General features: G+C 40.0%; 1 protein-coding gene across 2 annotated transcripts in view; it reads right to left on the bottom strand.

The window, feature by feature from the left end:
• GAP43 (growth associated protein 43) overlaps positions 1-9883 on the bottom strand; it is a 99104-nt gene extending 89221 nt beyond the window's left edge. Inside the window, exon 1 of one of the 2 annotated variants that reach the window (XM_025377437.1) lies at positions 9463-9883. In XM_025377437.1, the coding sequence (XP_025233222.1) occupies positions 9463-9492 (30 nt within the window). In that variant the 5' untranslated portion in view covers positions 9493-9883. The remainder of the gene's footprint in view (positions 1-9462) is intronic. The other variant, XM_025377436.1, reaches the window with a different exon arrangement.
• Positions 9884-20064: the final 10181 nt, after the last annotated feature.

Below are 20064 nucleotides of genomic sequence, written 5' to 3'. Positions count from 1 at the left end.
TATGTGAACATAGAGGTATATATGCAGAAGACTAATTCTCAACCAACTTACCCTCTCACTAGATTTACAAGTGTGGGCTTACCAAAATTGTCTCTAACCTATGTCACCCAGCCTTTTTTCCAATCAGAGATATTGGCCCTGTGGCAGTAACTAGGTGACCCAAGCAGAACCAATAAAATTCATTCATCCTCATTCTATCTCTCTCTGTCTCTCTCCCTGTCTCTCTCTCCCTTTGTCTGTCTCTTTCTTATCTCTCTTTTTCTCTCTCATCATCTAGAATTTAGAATTATAGTGGGGGTTGTTAATAACTGAGTCTTTTTTTGATGCAGGGCCCTATAAATAGTTTATGAATTCCTGTTATTGAAATTCTACCCTGGTTCCCACAGGCATGGTTGTTCAACTTATTAATTTCCTATGATCCCTACTTTTTTTTTCCCAATGAATTCCTTTTATAGACTCTGAAAGTTGGTTTTGGATACTTGTTCTCAATCAAAAAACCCATATATAATAGAAGTATTGTGTTCTGAGACAGAAGAAGAAAGAAAGAGGGAGTAAGGGATGTAGCTAGAGTGAAAGATTAAAGGTGATACTCACTGTTAACCAACTATAAGTATAATTAAATAAATCATTATTTTCTTCTGGACACAGGTTTATTTTCAAATTTCTAGTTAACACACCTTTCTATTGCAGTCTACACGAGCCCTTTGTATACAAGTATTTTGGCAAAATATGTACGATACTAAATTTTTTATGCTAAACCTTTGGTTTCTAGGAAAAATAGAATCTCTTAGAGTAATTTGATCCAGTTATTATACTTTAAAATATTTCTAAATGTTAGTCATATGTGCTTCCCCCAACCAAACTGTATCTACGTTTTCAGTCTCCCAACCAGCATTGCATTTTCTCTCCACTCTTCTGCCTGATTGGGCCCTCATGTGATGGATATGAGCACAGCATGGCTGGTCATCCAGTGCAGAGAACCCTATGTAGAGGTGAAGTGGGGGTGGGTATAGAGGGGGAGGCAGCAAACTTAGCAAATGAAGTAAAGAGATCTAAATATGAGGAAAAGATGAAAACAGAGAAAGATAAAAAGAAAAACAGTGGGTATTTCTAATCATTTGAAGTAATCCTTGGGTCTTATAACACTTTGAGTATTGGCTTATCTAAATTCTGTCACTGAAGTTTTCAAAGAAAATAATAAAGAGATACTATGTTCCCATCCATTAGCATGGTTAATATTTACTCTGAGCTGGGCGTGGTAGCTCACGCCTGTAATCCCAACACTTTGAGAGGCGAAGGTGGTGGATCACTTGAGCTCAGGAGTTCAAGACCAGCCTGGGCAACATGGTGAAACCTTGTCTCTACTAAAAATACAAAAATAAGCCAGATGTGGTGGCATGCACCTGTAGTCCCAGCTACTTGACATGCTGAGACAGGAGAATTGCTTGAACCTGGGAGGTGGAGGTTGCAGTGAGTCAAGATCACACCACTGCACTCCAGTCTGGATGACAGCAAGACTCCGTCTTAAAAAAAAAAAAAAAAATTTACTCTGTAGAGTATGGGAGTCAGGTGGAAATGGGGAATGTGTGTATTCTATACAGAGAGCAAGAGTACTCCTTGTTTGCTTAGAGCTATGAATACTTTAGTGTTCGATCTATGAAACTCCGTAATTAATAATAGCTTATATTTCAAAAACACATTGTTTGCAAAACACTTTTATTATAATCTCTTCATTTGAGACTCACACCAACCTACTTTTTAAAAAAAAACAGGTAAGACAGGATTTGGAGGGTTCTTTTTATGTACCCACTACACAGATGAATAGACTAGTCTCAGAAAGGTTGAATTACTTACCCAACATCACATGACAAGCAATTGGCAGAACCAGGTCTAGAACCCAAGGAAAGGGTTTATTCCACTACAAAGACATGAAACAGGACATTAAACAAACAACATCTAAGAAAATAAGATCTGTAAATAATTAAGGATAGGAAATCTGGAAGATCACATTCCCATGCTAAACCTGAATGACTGCAAGTGTGTCTCTCTGATCTAAGCAAACGGGAGTGGGAACTGAACTTTGACTACGTCCACCTTGTGAGGGGGACCAATAGAGCTGAACTTGCATTTACACAAAGCCCACTCTGAACAGGTAAACAGAAGTGGTCATCTGTCCCAAAACATCTCCCCTAATGACCCATCATGATGCTCCCACCCTTCCTACATTTATTCCTTCAACAAATATTTATTGAGAATCTAAGATGTGCCAGACATAGCTTAAAATGCCTGTTTTGTCTATAAATACTTTTTAGAAAGTCTGAAGAAACACACTTTTTCTTAAAGTTCTCCTTCCATAGCCTCACCCACTAAACACTAGCATGAACTGGTATTACTTAATCAGAAAAACTCTACCTGGGTCTGACAGGAGGAGAAAATAATAGAAAAACTCAATGCCAAAGAGATTGGGAGCAGTAAGCAAGATATCAAGTGAGGGTATGGCAATTGACAAATACTACTGAACCTTACCAGTTGAAGACAAACTTCACTAACAAATTATTTAGTCTTTCTGCTGTTCTCAAGGACATGCCAATTCAGTCAGAGAAAATACACTACTTAGTGTCTGGCAAGAGTGTTTTCATGGAAAACAGTGGTTGCGATATGTTCCATGCTGGGTACAATAGGCCTACTTCAGAACCCAAGTCCCTTCAGTCTATTTAAGCCTAAGAAAAATCCAATTCATCTGATATTAACATTCATTTAACAGTCATTTGAGGGACTACTTACCACTTACCCTCCCTGTACTTCCAATCATGATTTCTCTTTGTGAAATATTATTATGTGGATACTTCAGAGGGAAGAAAAGAAATCCAAATGAAGGTAAAATTAATTTTTGAGCACACACACCTAAGCACAGGCCAGCACTACATGCATTTAAAGAAAAAAAAATCTTGCTACTCTTAGTTGATTTATTTCATGGATCACACAGATTGATTTACGGTCTATTTGTAATAGTTGTGAAGCAAAGCAGTGAGTGTAAGTACTTGGAGCCTCAAAGGAAGGGCACGTGAAGATCCAGGGTTGTGGTAACCAGAGAAGGTGGGGCTATAATGCTGGTTGTTGGATGAGGAGGACATGGAGGGGAGACAGTGCCAGCTATGAGAGTTCAGAGAAATACAGTCTATAAATGGGTTCATTTTGTAGCTGCTTTTATTAAAAACTGATGGCTTCATGTCTATAAGTGAATAACAAGAATCACTAATGATCAGTTCCACTTTAAAATTTCATGCCAAGACATTTTTTAAAAAAATCTCCTAGTGATTCTGTCCATGTAGATATGCTATAGCTTGTGAAAATACTATAAACCTGGTTCCATATAGATTTAGCAAACAGATTATTCATGGTTAACATGAGCTATTTTATGTACCATGTATTATGGTAGAGATAAAACAATAATTATGTTTTCATCCTTTTCCCCAAGAAGCTAACAGTGTGGACCCCAGTATGTGAAAAATAAATGTCAAATAGTGCAATAAGTGATAATAGAGATAGTACAAAATATAGCATGAGCAAAGAGAAGGTAGAAGAAAACTTAATTAGGAAGGTTAAGAATGGCTTCAAAGAGCTAACTCTTACAGGGAAAGTGGGAATATTTCAGGCGGAGAGGGAAGCATAATATGGGCAGAGAGTAGAGTACAAGCGACGGCACCAAGGCCTGAAATCTTGGCATGGTATCATCAGGTGAAAAAACAAAAAAGGCAGGGGTGAGGGTTGGAGTTTGGCACTAGAAAAGCAGGCAAAACTAGATTATGTCATTCATGCTGAAGAGTTTATATTTTAACAAGGAAAATAACAAAACCAGATTTGCATCATGTAAAGATAGCTACGGTGTTATTTGCAAGGTAAACTAAAGAACAATGTGGTGGTAGAACTCCACGTAGAAAGTTACTGCTTTTGTCTAGATGAGTAGTCATGAAAAGTCTGAGCCAGGTTATTTATATAAACAGGGTAGAAAAGCAGAGGATTTATTCAATCTTTTAAACAAGAATCAAAGGATTTAGAAACTGGATATAGGAGTTGAAATAAAATACGTTCAGTATTACTCTCAGGTTCCTAGAGCTCTGAGGCTGGATGGACAGTGTCAGAGCAATAAGTATAGTGAGGAAGATCACGTGTGATACAAAACAGAAGACACTGAGTTTGGTTTTGTACCTAATAAACTTGAGTGTCTCTGAAATGAAGCACTTAGACCAAGATAACTATGGATCAGAAGCTAAAAACAGATATCTGGTCTACAGATCTGGAAATCACACAGGTGGCTAAAGATTTGGACGTAGATGACATGATGAGATCACCTAGGATTAGTGAGTCAAATGAGAAGAGTGGAATGAATCAAGATTATGATCCAGGAGATCATAGATTTGGGGAGGTGGGTGAAGAGAGCAAGAGAAGCCTATAAGGAGACTGAGCAGGGTCTTATCTGAGAGGGAGAATAAGGAGAGCTATTCATATCATGCAGGCCCAGTAAGGGGACAGTTTCAGGAAGAAGGATGGCCAACAACACAAAATGCCAAAGAGACATTAAATAAGATGTGCAATGAAGGGTCACTGGATGTGGCATCCTTTCAGAATATGTTTTTCAGTGAAATTATGAAAACCAAAGCCAAATTAAACTAGAAGGAATAGTGAATGGGGAGTGAACAAGAGGAGAAACTGAGGGTGGAGAGTACTTGGAACTTTGTTCTAAAGGGAGAGTGAGAGCACTATAGAGATGGGGACATAGAGTCAGGAGGGGATCTTTTAATAGATGAGGCAAAAGCATATTCATAAGCTATAAGGAAAGGAGCCAGTGCAGCACGAGAAGATGAAATCTCAAGAGAGAGCAGGGCATGAAGGAGTGGGGTTCTCGGGAAAACACGGCGCGGGGAGGAGCAACAGCACAAGCAGAAGGCTCAACTAAGACTAGAAGGAACTCATCTCTAACAGAGAAAAGTAGACATAGCAGGCACTGGATCATCCTGCAAAGCTGGGGGCGCTAAGACAAGCCTCACACTGCAAAACTTGGGGAGAAAAAAATTTCTTATATTGATCTTTGTTTTCACATCAAGTATGTTTAAGCCCTACAAAAATCCTTAAGGTAAGCAAGGTGTTCCTGTGTGTTTGGTTTTTGATTTTTACTCTTCATTTTACAGAAGGAAACTGAAGCCCAAGGTGATGTGATTCATTCAAATCACAGTCAGTAAGTGGCTTCCACTAAGGACTCACAGTATAATATTCTTCCCAACACTTCTGAAAATGTTATGAAGATTTATTACAAAGGTACAAAAGCGACTTCAGAAATTCAAAAGGGAGAATTCCTGCATGAAATCACTTCTTTGGTTTGCAACAGCCACTGCTTGGTTGCCCTAATGCCTTTATTAATACTAATAGGGAAGTGAATAGTTAAATGCTGCTGTACCTTCTCTTGAGATGACCTGGTTATGTGCATTCTTTGAACTATTAATAGAAGAAGACTTGTCTTACTTTATCAATATGATTGGTTAATATGTATGCTCTATTCTTGCCTGAAAGAACACCAGTACCCTTCCTCATGGGGCCAGGTAAAAGTCTGAAGTCTGTGGATTAATTCAGCCCCAGGCATAACACTGGCAATTTCACTGACAGAGGCAAAGGAGACCCCAAACCACTCTCCCTCTCAGTGAACAGGAGTACTGCCCTTTAGCGTGAAACATCAAAGGAGGGTTCTGTAGTTTTGCCAGCTCAGCAAGAAAGAAAATTAACTCTGCATTTTCTTATTCCAGTTGCCTCAGCATGGGTTGGTAGGGGAGGGGGGTGGGGAAAGAGAGTCACACAGACTCTGTCAGCAGGAGAGATCAGGGCTCATTGTGTATGCACCCTGGCCTGGGTTAGAAGGAATTATAGAGTCACCAGAAATGAACACTTTCTAGACTCACCATGAATTTTCTAAGGTTCTCTGCAAGTCCAGATAATTTGGCAAAAAAGAAAAGAAGAAGAAGAAAGAAAGAAAGAGAGAGAGAGAAAGAAAGGAAATGCCCTTCAAATGTTTTTTCTGTTTAAATTTGGAAACCTGTGGTGAAAATCACTATTAAAAAAAAAAAAAAGAACAAGAAGCTTCAATTATATTAAATAAAATGGTTCAGTTTAATTAATTCACTAAGTCCCTGGGTGACACTGGGTGTGGCTCAGAGAGATTTGGGAGGAATCCAATTTATCACTAGGAAGAATCGCCTGCACCAAGCAGCAAGGCAGCATCCTTCCATACCTTCCCAACACTGCAAGGAAAAGGCACAGAGAGGTCGGAATTCTAAACCACAGATCACACTCTCAGAGATAAGATTTATTTGTTGCATAAGGGAAAAAGCAGATGTTGGCATGGATGGGGGGCTGGGGAGTAGAGGGACTACTTGCTTGCATGAAATTCTTTACACTTCAATTACAAACTAAAGTCATTATTTTTCAACAAAAGAAACACCTCATAGTTTTCTTGCTTTGTAGACATAGCTCACACCTTGCCAAGTTTTTAATCATCTGCAATACACGTGGCAATTAAGCTATTTAAAGTAAACCCCAAGATATTTGAATATCATAAGGCAATACAATCTTAGGGATTCTTTTATTTTATTCCTCGTTTGCCCACTCCTTTACCATATTCTCGTCTCTACCCCATTCTTATTCTCTTCTTCCTGCTATAATAATCTATAGTGATAACTAATGGCTAATATAGATCATTTATGCTTTCTTCTCACCCACTGGCAATGTATTCCAACTTAGAAATCCAAGGTTGCTTCTTTATGCCGCTCAAGTGGAAGAGGAAGGAAGTGCAAGCCCTTCAGCCCCCTCCCACGTTTCTGCTGGATTTTATGGGTGTGGCAGAGCTTAGACCTTTGCAGGTTTTTGCCCTTGTTTTATTCCCTGTTAAGTACTAAGATGATGAATAGTTGCCAGCAGAAGGATGGACACCACTGGATTTTGTCATAAATGATATAGAGTTTCATCCACAAGCAGGCAACCTGCGTGAGACTTAAGTACTCATGCTACATAAATGCCAGTGAGTGTAGTGTGAGCCCACGCCCTGAATACACCATTTCCTGTAGTCTGATTGAATGGTATCCTAAATACTGGCTAATGTGAATGATACACAACAGTGGTATATAAGAGACATGAGCATTTCACACAGAAGTACACATTTATAAAATGCATGAGCAAACAGGACAATTTCTATACCTTTAATTTTCTCTTGAATATAAATGATGCTAAAACACAGGGAGGCATGTGGAAACCACACTTACACATGCAACTGTAGCATATGAAGTATGTGGATGCTGTATGCATTTACATGAGAATTTCTGCAACTCTAAACACACAATTTTATCTTCATCACTTTGCACATCAGAGTAAATGCTTGAGGCTGTTGCTGAAATAGAGCCCCAGGGAAGGCAGTTGTCTTCATTTTGGGAAGGGAATTCCTTTAGCTCTAATTCCTTTTCTAAAAATCATACATGATTTCCTTTATTAAAGGAGATGTATGTATACTCGCATGCGTACACATAGGGTGAGAACAAATTTTGAACCTGAATATTTTTCTTTCCAAAATCAAAGCTTTTTAAGTGGATAGCTTTGGCTTACTTAGTGCTCTACCTTCCTAAATTTTATTTCCCCAGCTCACCAGTGAAATAACCTCAGGACTTTTCTTTGACAGTGTTCTTAACCCAGACACCTGTATTTATTACATTTATATATTAAAATGAAGGAGGACACGGAGAGAAAATGCCCTGGTTTGATAAAATGAGCCAATGGAAGCATCAATCTCTGTAACCATAGGGCAGTTTCAGGAGATGCTGCAAATACTGCCCCCCACTCAATCCCCCACTATCCGACGTTTCCCCCAAATAGCCCCACACAATCCAGGATGTCTGCTACTTTATTTATTTATTTATGCCAAACCTCTACTCCCATTGCTCTGACATTCTGCTCATTCTGCTTCAGTCTCCCTTCCTCTTCCTGCTCCTTCTCCTTCATCCTCACTCCCCACCCTTCCTTCCAGGGCGCTGGCTAAATGTGCTAAGCTGGCAGGCTGTTTCTTCTCCACTCTCTTCCACCCCCTTCGGATTCAGAGAGTATTACAAATTGCCCAATTTCCAATACCTGCACTGGAAATTATACCCAAATTCCATCTCTTGCACCCCACCCCTAAGGCAATCAGTCTGCAAAGGGCTTCTTTGACCAAGATTGCTCCCACCACACCCCCACCCCCACCCCAGTCAAGCACACGCACACACTCACCCATATCCCACACCCATTTTTCTCCTTAACCTTCGCCAAAATCACTCAAATGCATTCCAACAAATGTTTGAAAGCTTCTTTTGGAGACTGTCATGGCATGGTCGGTTGCTGCGGAATACCACACTCGTCATTCCTTCCCACTCTCACCCCAGTCAAGTTTCTAAAATGTCTTTCAAGAAATAAGCGAGCAATTGAAATGGCTGTAAAACCTGGGCAGTGGGGGAGGGAAGGAGGGGCTCTGATTCTTCCTAATCTTGGATGTGTCCCTCTTCCTGATGAAAATGAGTCACCATACTTATTATCCAGGATGTTAGCCTGTCTCTGGTCACTGACAATCCCAGGAAAGAAGCAAGGGAAGGGGAGAAGAGACAAGACCTGGTTTCCAACAGGTAACACCCGGCTGTCTTTCCCATCCCATCCGAGCTCCTAGGGGCGTGGTCCACCCTCTCCTCCGACCAGCTGGTGCACAATCGGCTGCTGATCTTAAGGAAGGGGATTTTCCCCTTCTGCATGGCCAATTTCTCCCCCAGCCCCAGTTGTCTTAGCTTCTCTTAAAAAAAAAAAAAAATCTATCAAATCATAGTTTCATTCATTCATTGAAAAATAAATAAATAAACAAATAAGACCTGCACGTTTTTCCATAAATACCTGCGCCCCTTCGAAGCTCATGCATGTACGAAATAAGGCATCTTCCGCAGCACATGTGAGAAAATTGTATGACAGAGAGGTAATACTCAGTCCTGCATATTATTTCCTCAACCCTGCTTTTTGCAAATAATATAAAGAATTGCCTCCCCATCTTGTAGGTAGAGCCCACATCATCTCCCCCACACCTCTTTCTACGTCCACACCCTCAAGACCAGAGACCTCAAACGCTGAGCATTCACTAATAAGCAAAAAAAAAAAAAAAAAAAAAAAATATTTCTAGCCGAACAGGCATGTTTTTTCTACCCTCACCCTAATTAGTAGCAGCATTCCAAAACCGGAGCATGAAAGACAGAAAAGAATAAAAGCTGGGATGCAACCATCAGTTACCATATGCTAAGGAAGCGCGAGCACCATGGCCAGAGCAGAAGCAGTAAAAAAATTGTTTGCCTTTACAGGGAAATACTGTACTCTGGTTATTCCACAACAGCAAGAAGTAAAAATCTTTAGCTCTACCTGTTTGGTTCTTCTCATACAGCACAGCATGGTTGTCTCGTCCCTTGCCTTCTTCCTGCCTTCTCTCCTTTCCTTCTCTCTCTTTCTTATTCCCCCCCTCTCCACCTCTTTTCTGCTCGCTTGCTCACTCGCTCTCTCGCGCTAGCGCGCTCGCTCTCCCTCCCTCCCTCTCTCTCCCTCACACACACCAGGGCAGTTAGCAGCAACTGTAAGGTCCACAGCTATTGCTCATCGCACATGCTCGCTCGCTCTCTCTAGCACGCGCTCTCTCTCTGGTGCTCTCTCTCCGCTGTCCTCTCTTCTCTTCCCTCTCTTCTCCTTTTTTCTCCTCCCCCCCAGTATCTGTCTGTCTGTCTTTTTCTTCCCTCTCTCTCCGTCTCTTTCTCGGAATTGTTCGCTAGCCTTCAGTGACTAATCACTTCCCCCAGCCCCTACCCCCATTCTAGACAGTCACCCCCTCCCAGTCCCCTGCCAGCCTCATGAATATTTAAACACCTCCAATCTGGACCCAATTACCCACCGACTTTTCCACTGCATTGAGAGGGTAATGGGGTGGGGGCAGAGAAGGATATTCCAGTCAATCCAGGAGATATGATAGAGCATGTTTTAGGGAAGAGGGGCTTGAGGAATCCTTGTATTTCTTTAAGAACTCTTCTCCTCTTTTCCTAGTATTATAAAAGCAAAGAACAACTATTTCTAAAGAGGAATTGCAGTCAGTCCTATACAATATAAGTCATATCTGCCATTACATTTTATGCATAGTTAATAATTATGGAGGTTAATTTCCCTCAAAAAATGAAATAAGATGTAACTATCATACACTGTTTATATATTCTTCTCAGTATACATATAACCTGAAATAAATACAAAGCTTAGATATGCACAAGCATATTTTATGTATGTTCCAATATCCTGGAAAAAATCCACATAAATATATTGCATTTTAAACATTCTAAGCACTAGAGCTCAGAAATAATAAATAATGTTTAAGAATTGGCATCCATATATAAAATCACATGGTAGTTTTTTTTTTTTCTTAATGCACATATACCTGTTTGTAAAATGTGGTTTCTTCTAATTTTACTGAAAAACCTGAGCACATTGAAACAGGTCTGTGTAATATTGACGGTGATCAAAATGATATTTTACAATGTGGGCATGATAGATTAAAGTGAATCCATCTGAGATGAGAAGAAACGATATGTCATGAAGCCTACTTCTTGAATTTGTTCTATGGCCTTTCATAATTTTGGGGGAGGAACATGTGACTCTTAAAGTGTGTATAGCACAATTTTTAGTTATTTATTGTTGAATGAGTTTGAGTGTGTTACTGAAGCTCTTTGCACCTAATTTTCTCATCTTTAAAATGGAGATAATAATGCAAACCTTGCCAACATGTTTTGAGGACTAAATGATATAACGCATGCAAAGCACAACAGAGTCTCTCTGAGTGTATAGGAGGTTTACTCCAGAGACTGTACTTTTCTGAAACTCGGGTGACATTTGCAAGTGAATATCTCAAAGAAGTTTTAAAACTATTTCTTGTTGTTCATTAGTGATGACAAGTACCCCTAATTAAACAGCTCTTATTCTTCACAGTCCCTCCTAGACATAAACCTAGTTAATAAGTGGCAACTAGGCAGCTTACTATTGGGCATATTTCAGGATTGCTGAGCTCAATAAGTGCTTAGTACATTTTAACATAATTTCAGGTGTATCTATTTCAAAGTGAACTATCTCAGGTACCTGGGGATGATGATGGTGATACCCAGGAGGTGATACTTCAAATTAGCCTTAATTATTCCTCAGTAGTCTTCCTGAGAATGGCCCGCTTCAGATCCAGCTGACTTGGTCTTTCATTCTTCCAGTTTGCTTCCTAGTTTTCATATTTTATGATTAAAAAACAGAATTAGTTTCTGAGTTTAATAATTTTTAATGTTACAATGAGCCCAGTTTTGAAAGCCCAGCTGCTTTCAGAACAGCCTTCCAGGATTTTAAGTGATAGAAGAGGACAAAGAGTAGGTGAGAAATGGCTCCTACCAGAAACATTCCAATTGCAGATTAGGAACACCCTACCTAGCCTGCTAGTGACTAAAGAGTAATGAAGAGAGGAGGCAGAGAAGGTGGGAATTTGGGATGATGGAGAAGAAATTGCTCCTTTTGGCGTTTAAACAGGATAACTTCATCGATAAGGCCATTTCATTAACTGTGTGGCTAAACTTAAACAGTGAGATTAACTCCTTTCCCTTTCAATGTACTCACCTCAGCCATCCCATTTATATTTTTTCCCCTTTATTTATGTGAAGGAAATTTGGAAACAAAGTGGCATAATGAAGTTAAACAAGCTGGGGCTTAAAACTGGGCACAAGCATTGATGAAATTTGTGACTAAATATGTGAAACCACTTAGCTCAGGATCAGCTTCCTCATCAGTTTACATGCGTTATTTTATCTAATACTCAAAATGAGGTAGGCACAAGCAGTAACCCCATTTTGATGGGGATGCCAAAGCTAAGGAAAGTTAAGTGCCTTGACTAAGTCACAGAACTAATAAGTAGTAAAGCTAGGACTCTAAAAGGCTCTTAACCACTAGGCTACATCAGTCACCACTCAATAGGCCTCTACTCATCATTACTTCTGGTCCTTAAGAGATTAAACTACATAGTGGAAGTTTTAATGCTGAAATGAAATCAGCATTCAATGTTGAAATGAAATCAGCAAGATCCATCTTTTAGGCCCGACTCTTACCTCAAGAGCCATGGAGAACAAGCTAATATTTTCATATAATAGAGAGCCCTCCACGTATTTCTGACGAAATGTCTGCTCCTTCAACTACCCTCAGGTATCTCAGTGTGTAAGGTTCTCACCATTTTTTGATGCCTTCCGCTGGACGTACTACAATCTATCAAGGAACCTTTAAAAATTACCTCCCAATTTGGGAGCCTAAGATTCCAAATTTAATTTGCATAACACGGAATCAATTCTAATGCATCTTTTTCTCTAAACATTGACGGTTATGGGTGGCAAAAGAATAAGGAAGAGAAAGCACAAACTGCTCTGAGCTTTGCAAAAATATATAAAAAATAAAATAACCGATGTCCCGATTTTTGCCAAGCAACAACACAATAGACCTACTAATCCTTGTACTCTTATAACTAATCCTAGAAAATGCATAGGCTTAAACCCCATGACTAACCCTTTTACAATTTTAGATTAGCAAATTAACTCATAAGACTATCAATTAACTTCCTGACTATAGGTTAGACAATAGTAACAGTCTAGAAAAAGATAAAGAGTGGTAGAGGCCAGGTCCCAGTTCCACGCTCAGATCTCTTTGAAATTTATACTAAAGTGATACTGCTTGTATAATGAACCCAGAAGTCACTGGTCTTTACTAAGGGCTCTGTCAAATAGTTTACCATTTTAGGATTATGGCTGGTACTTGAGAGAAGATAATGTCATCAATTCAGGTAGAAAATATGTTAGTCTTATTTCTCCCTTTTTTAAAATTTTATTTTATTCTGAGACAAGTTTTCACTCTGTCACCCAGGCTGGAGTGCAGTGGTACAAACATAGCTCACCACAACCTTGAAATCCTGGGCTCAAGCAATCTTCTACCTCAGCCTTCTGAGTAACTAGAACTAAAACTACACATCACCACTCCTGGCTAATTTTTTTTATTTTTTATTTTTGCAGAGTTCTCATTATGTTGCCTAGACTGGTCTCACACTGCTGGCTTCAAGCAATCCTCTTACCTCGGCCTCCTCTCTTATTTTTTTAGTGTCTAATCTAAGCCTCTTACTTGCTGCATTAGTTTTCTAGCATTGCCGTAACAAAATAGCACAGACTGGGTGGTCTAAACAACCAAAATGTAATTTCTCACAGTTCTGAAGGCTAGAAGTCCAAGATCAGGCTGCTGGCAGAGTTGGTTTCCTCTGAGAGTCCTAAAGGAATGTTCTTTCCAAACCTCTTTCCTGCACTTGCAGCTGGCTGCCCTCTGCTGCCTCTGCCTATGGTATGGTTGTCACTCTGTGTGCATGTGCACCCCTACTGTCTGTCCCTGTGTATCCTAAGCTCTCCTTCATAGGGACACCAATCAAATTGGATTAGGGCCCACACCTATGGCCTCATTTCACCTTAATTTTCTCTTTAAAGGGTCACATTAAAGATCTCCAAATACAGTCACATCTTAAGGTACTGGGAGTTAGGTTTCAACATATGAATTTGCAAATAAGGGGGACATAATTCATCTCAAACACCTGCTTTCTCTGTCCATGCTTGCTGTTTTCACTCATTTAATCTACAGTTTCTATGTTGCAAAAATCATTCTGCCCTCAAGGAAAGTCACACATATGTGAAAAGAAAACCAAACACTGTGTGTACAAAATATGATTCAATGTCAAATTGTTTGATAAGCATTCAAAATAGGAGACAAATCACTGTAGACTATGATGGGCCTTTCGTTTCAGGATTAGGATTTGAAAGAATAGAGAAGACATACGAGTTTTAGACAAGGGAAAGGGATCACATTAGAAAAGACAAAATGCACAAATATTCACTGCATGATCAAGGGACTGGAAGGATACAGAAGTGGGGGAAGCTGTAAAGGATACTGGCAGGAGACAATGTTGAAAACGTAGGTTAAAACCAGATTAACAGGGATCTTCAAGATCAGGCTAAGGGGATATGTTGGTTTCCTAGGCCTGCGGTAACAAATTTGGTAGCTTAAAACAGCAGAAAATTACTTTCTCACATTTCTGAAAACCTGAAGTCTGAAATCAGTTGGCAGGGTTTGTTCCCTCTGGAGGCTTTGAGGGAGGATACCTTCCAGATCTTTCTCTTAGCTTCTCGTGGCTGTGGTCAATCTTTGGTGTTGCTTGTTTTGAAGAAACATCACTCCAATCTCTGCCTTCATCTCCATAAGAACTTCCCCTCTCTGGATCCCTGTGTCTTTCCCTTTTCTTCTTCTTCTTTTTTTTTTTTTTTTTTTTTGAGACAGAGTCTTGCTCTGTCACTCGGGCTGAAGTACAATGGCGAGATCTTGGTTCATTGCAACTTCTGCTTCCCAGGTTCAAGTGATTTTCCTGCCCTAGCCTCCTGAGTAGCTGACACTACAGACGTGTGCCACCATGGCTGGCTAATTTTTGTATTTTTAGTAGAGTATTAGTTTTGCCATCTTGGCCAGACTGGTCTCAAACTCCTGACCTCAGGTGATCCACCCGCTTTGGCCTCCCAAAGTGCTTGGATTACAGGCGTGAACCACTGTGCCCAGCCCCATCTTTCCCTTTTTCAGAAAGACATCTGTCATCAAATTTAGGGCCCTCCCTAAATCCAAGATGATCTCATCTTGATATCCTCAACTTCATTACAAATTACCTACAAAGACTTTTTTTTTCCCCAAGTAAGTTCACATTCAGTGGTACCAGGAATTAGGACTTGGACATAGCTTTTTGGGAGACGCAAGTCACCCCACTACGAGGTATTAGACCTCAGATTTATGAATGGGGACATTTTAAAGAATGCCTCTGGTAACGTATAGTATAAAATGGTGAGAAAGATAAACTGGGGTCCTGTTAAGAAAAACAGGCCGGGCGCGGTGGCTCAAGCCTGTAATCCCAGCACTTTGGGAGGCCGAGACGGGCGGATCACGAGGTCAGGAGATCGAGACCATCCTGGCTAACACGGTGAAACCCCGTCTCTACTAAAAATACAAAAACTTAGCCGGGCGTGGCGGCGGGCGCCTGTAGTCCCAGCTACTCGGGAGGCTGAGGCAGGAGAATGGCGTGAACCCGGGAGGCGGAGCTTGCAGTGAGCTGAGATCCGGCCACTGCACTCCAGCCTGGGTGACAGAGCGAGACTCCGTCTCAAAAAAAAAAAAAGAAAAACATAGAATTGTTCTAATGCTATATCTGGGAGGAACCATGGAAGAAAAAGTGAACTGTCACCTGTTAAGTGCCTAGTGTGTTCCATATACCACATATTTTGTGCTTTACATATTTTGTTTCTTTTATCTCACAGGAGAATATCTAGGAGGGAGAGAAGAATGCAAAAACCAAAAATTGTGCAGAGATTGAACCTAGACAGCCTGGAAAATGAGAATTAAAAAAGTCGGAAAGGGACCTGGTTTTGTGAGAAAGGTGATGAGTCAAGCTTGAAAGTGTTCATTTTATGAAAGCATTGACACATTCAAGAGTAATACAGGATCAGATGGTAAGAAACAAGAGTCAGAATTGTCTTTCTACGGGTCATTGTTGGAGCCATCAAAGGGAATTCATTTTGTGAGCTACAGTGTGCTATAGAAATCAGAGGACCAAAGAATGAACTTTGAGAAATGTTCAGGATTCAGGAACTCAAAGACAGGATCAAGAAAAGAAGCCATCATGGGGGTAAACTAGAGGTAACAATAGCCTAAAAAATGCTTGAGAAAGTTCCTTGCCTTTATCCTCTTAAAATGTCATTTATAAATTCAATTGACTTGTCATTTAAATACCTGCATAAGTAAGTAAACCAGGTGTGATTTTATAAGTATCCATAGTGAGAACTATTCAAGGAATGACACACGTCTTTCCAGAGGAAAGGATCGTTCTACATTGTGCTGTCTCAAGATGTTATTTTTAAACATCCTGAACGGAAATATTGAAATTCAAAAACCATAACCATAACAATAGCTGGTCAGAAAACAATATATCATCAAGACCCAAGATGTAAAGTAGGACAACATGGAGGTGCACTGACATTAAACTAACATCCTCTTACCTAAAAAGTAACAAAACAAAAAACAAAACAAAGAAAACTCCAAATTAAAATCTTTACTTTTCAGTGGTGAGAGTCATACAGCACTTGGTTTCCACACCTTCTCAGTTATAGTGGGGCATTTTCTACAGCAGAAGATGCCTCATGTGTGTTTACCAGGTGAAGAAGCAACAGCAGCAGAAATCACAAAATTAGATCCTTGCTCTATACAGATCAAGCTGCAACAATAATTATATCTAGGAGTGTACTGGGAAATCTTCAATACTCCTGTGGACTTTTAAATACTTTTTAACAGCATTCAGGGCTCAGATGACCTTGGTTTGGGGCACATTTCTCAAGGTCTGTTAGCACCAAACCACCCTAAATATGGATTACTCATGTTTGCCCTGTTCCATGGCTTGGCATTCAGCGGTACAACATTAAATAAAATCTCTCTCAGACAGGAACTTTAGAACTAGGTATTCATCTACTTGCTGTGAATACACACAGATGGCTCATAGATACCCCAATCTCAAACTAAAACTCAACTTGGCCTCTTGGCTGCCAGCTTGTTCCTTTCCCTGTATTCCCAGTATTAGTAAAGCGCCCCATGATTCATCATTCACCCTAGTCAGCATCACCTCCTCCTACTCCATGACAACCACACTCCACAACCAACCAGTTTTCATTTCCTCCTAAATGTTCTGCCCATCTTTATCTCTGAAATATTCTTTTTTAAGTCTTTCTTCTTCAATTCCTCTAACACAGGCCTTCAGCATTTCTGGCCAAGATTATTGCAATAACATTCTAATTGGTTTTGCTATTTTTGTATTTACCCACCATTTAGTTCTACCTTCAACACTGCACCCAGATGGATCTATCTAAAATGAAAATCAAACAACACCCTTCCCCTTCCTAAAATCCCTCTGTGGATCCCTGTGCCATAATTAGTCTGTCTCAAACTTTCAGCGCACAAAAGAACTGCCTGAGGAACTTGCTAAAAATGCAGATTCTCTGGAGCTCTTTAACAGATCATTGGACTCGGTAGATGAGAGGAAGTGCTCTGAATCTGCAATGTGTATAGTTATCATTTGGGGATAAGGTTAGAACAGTGATACTTGGATCACACTTTGAGAAAGAATGGTCTGAGGGACAAAGCTTAAGCTCGAATTCATGACTCCTGATACTGTTCTGACAGTATCTTCTACCTCTCCCCATTTTACACTTTATAATGTAATGAAGAAATCATTCAATGAACACCCCATCTTGTTTCCATTCTTGAAGCCATTCTGTTCCGTATACTTAGAAAAATTTACCCACTTCATATGAGTCTTGAAAACTCAGTAACCAGACAAATAGTAAATTTCCCTGAGCAGCCTTCACTGAACGCCCAGAAGAGACTTGCTCACCTCCTCTGGGTCCCATAACATGCAGGATACAGTATTTTATTGGCACTTACCACACTAATATTATTTACTGTCCTCACTCAGATGTAAGTTCATTGTTTGCAGGGGCCCTCTCTTATTCATCTTTTTACTCCTAGCACCTGGTCTGGTGGCTGGCACATAACAGGTACTCAGCAAACATTTTCTGACTGGACCTGGATTGTTGTTCTGAGATGATGCTGCCAGGCAGAGCTTGCCAAAAGCTTTCAGGCAGACATGGCTGCATCTGGTTCCAAGGAGAGGCTTGCCTCTATGATATGATGTCACCATATTAATTAGGTTGATAGCATTTCAGTATGTCCTCACTGCCAGGATTCACCCTGCTTCCTGTAGGCAGACAAGATTTCTGAAGCCAAGATCTGGCTGATTTAGGGGACCCTCCAAATCTCTACCCATCTTTCCAGACTTGTCTCAAGTCCTTTCAAAGTTCCTCCTTCCAGCACACCATGGAGGCTGCCTGAATTTCTCAATAGCCAATATTCCAGAACAAAGAAATCTTAATGAGGGAGCCCTGTGCTGGTGGCATGGGAAGAGAAGATTTTTGTCTATGTAGCCCATAAGTTAAGACTTAACCTGTCACTCAGCTCCAGAGGAAGTTTATGATTGAGTGAACAAATCTAACTCATGGCTTACTAGTGCATTAAGCAGGTAAGGTGAAAAATTCCATTAAATTACACCAACTTCCACCACCAACACACCATCACAGGCTGAAATCAAAACATTCCATTGGACTTAGTCATTGAAGTAGCCACAGAACTTTTTGCATACCTCTTTTGTATTCCCCCTTCGGTATTGTGACAATTTGTTTACAAGCCTGTATCCTGCCTAAAATGCACATTTCTCGATGGCAAGCACCACGTCTCAATTTTTAAATTTGTTTTACATTTGTTTTTAATTTAAACAATTTAAATGCCAATATGTTGGTGTTTCCAGCAGAGAGATATATGGACCTTATTGGACTTAAAGAGTATATGATTTGGAGGGGTCCTTCTTCAAGAAAAAGAATATGAGTTAAGTATGAAATTAATACTTATGTAGAATAAGGAAAGAAATCACAAGTTATATATTTTTAAACATTGATATCTATCACAAACATCACAACATTCAGAAAAATAAATGTATTATTTTCTTTTTTAAATTTATTTTAATTTTGCATTCTGGGATACATGTGCAGGATGTGCAGGTTTGTTACATAGGTAAAGGTGTGTGCCATGGTGGTTTGCTGCACCTATCAATCCATCACCTAGGTTTTAAGGCCCGCATGCATTAACTATTTATCCTGATCCTCTCCTTCCCACTCCCCTTCTCCCAACAAGCCCCAGTGTGTGTTTTCTCCTTCCTGTTTCCATGTGCTCTCATTGTTTAGCTCCAAATTATAAGTGAGAACATGCAGTGTTTTGTTTTCTGTTTCTGCATCAGTTTGCTGAGGATAATGGCTTCCAGCTCCATCTATGTCCCTGCAAAGGACATGATCTTGTTCCTTTATATGGATGCATAGTATTCCACAGTGTATATGTATCATATTTTCTCTATTCAGTCTATCATTGATGGGCATTTGGGTTGATTCCATGTTTTTGTTATTGTGAACAGTGCTGCAATGAACATATGCATGCATGTATCTTTATAATAGAATGATTTATATTCCTTTGGGTATATGCCCAGTAATGGGACTGCTGGGTCAAATGATATTTCTGGTTCTAGGTCTTTGAAGAATCACCACACTATCTTCCACAATGGTTGAATTGAACTAATTTACATTCCCACCAACAGTGTAAAAGTGTTTCAATTTATCCACAGCCTCACCAGCATCTGTTGTTTCTTGACTTTTTTTTTTTGTTTTTTAAGAGATAGAGTCTCACTCTGTTGCCCATGCTGGAGTACAGTGGTATAATCTCGGCTCACTGCAAGCTCTGCCTCCTGGGTTCATGCCATTCTCCTGCCTCAGCCTCCTGAGTAGGTGGGACTACAGGCACCCGCCACCACGTCCAGCTAATTTTTTGTATTTTTACTACAGACGGGGTTTCATCCTGTTAGCCAGGATGGTCTCAATCTCCTGACCTCATGATCCGCCCACCTTGGCCTCCCCAGGTGCTAGGATTACAGGTGTGAGCAACCACGCCCAGCCTCTTGACTTTTTAATAATCGCCAATCTGACTGGCATGTGATGGTATCTCATTGTGGTTTTAATTTGTATTTCTCTGATGATCAGTGATGTTGAGCTTTTTTTCATATGTTTGTGGGCCACATAAATGTCTTCTTTTGAGAAGTGTCTGTTCATGCATTTTGCCCACTTTTAGTGTTTTTTTTTTTTTTCTTGTGAATGTATTTATGTTCTTTGTAGATTCTGGATGACCTTTGTTAGATGAGTGGATTGCAAAAATTTTCTCCCATTCTGTTGGCTGTCCACTTTTATGGTAGTTTCTTTT

This window comes from Theropithecus gelada, chromosome 2 (genome assembly GCF_003255815.1).
Source record: "Theropithecus gelada isolate Dixy chromosome 2, Tgel_1.0, whole genome shotgun sequence".
NCBI lineage: Eukaryota > Metazoa > Chordata > Mammalia > Primates > Cercopithecidae > Theropithecus > Theropithecus gelada.
The sequence above is the reverse complement of the archived record's forward strand: the minus strand, read 5'-3'. Positions and strand labels throughout refer to the sequence as shown.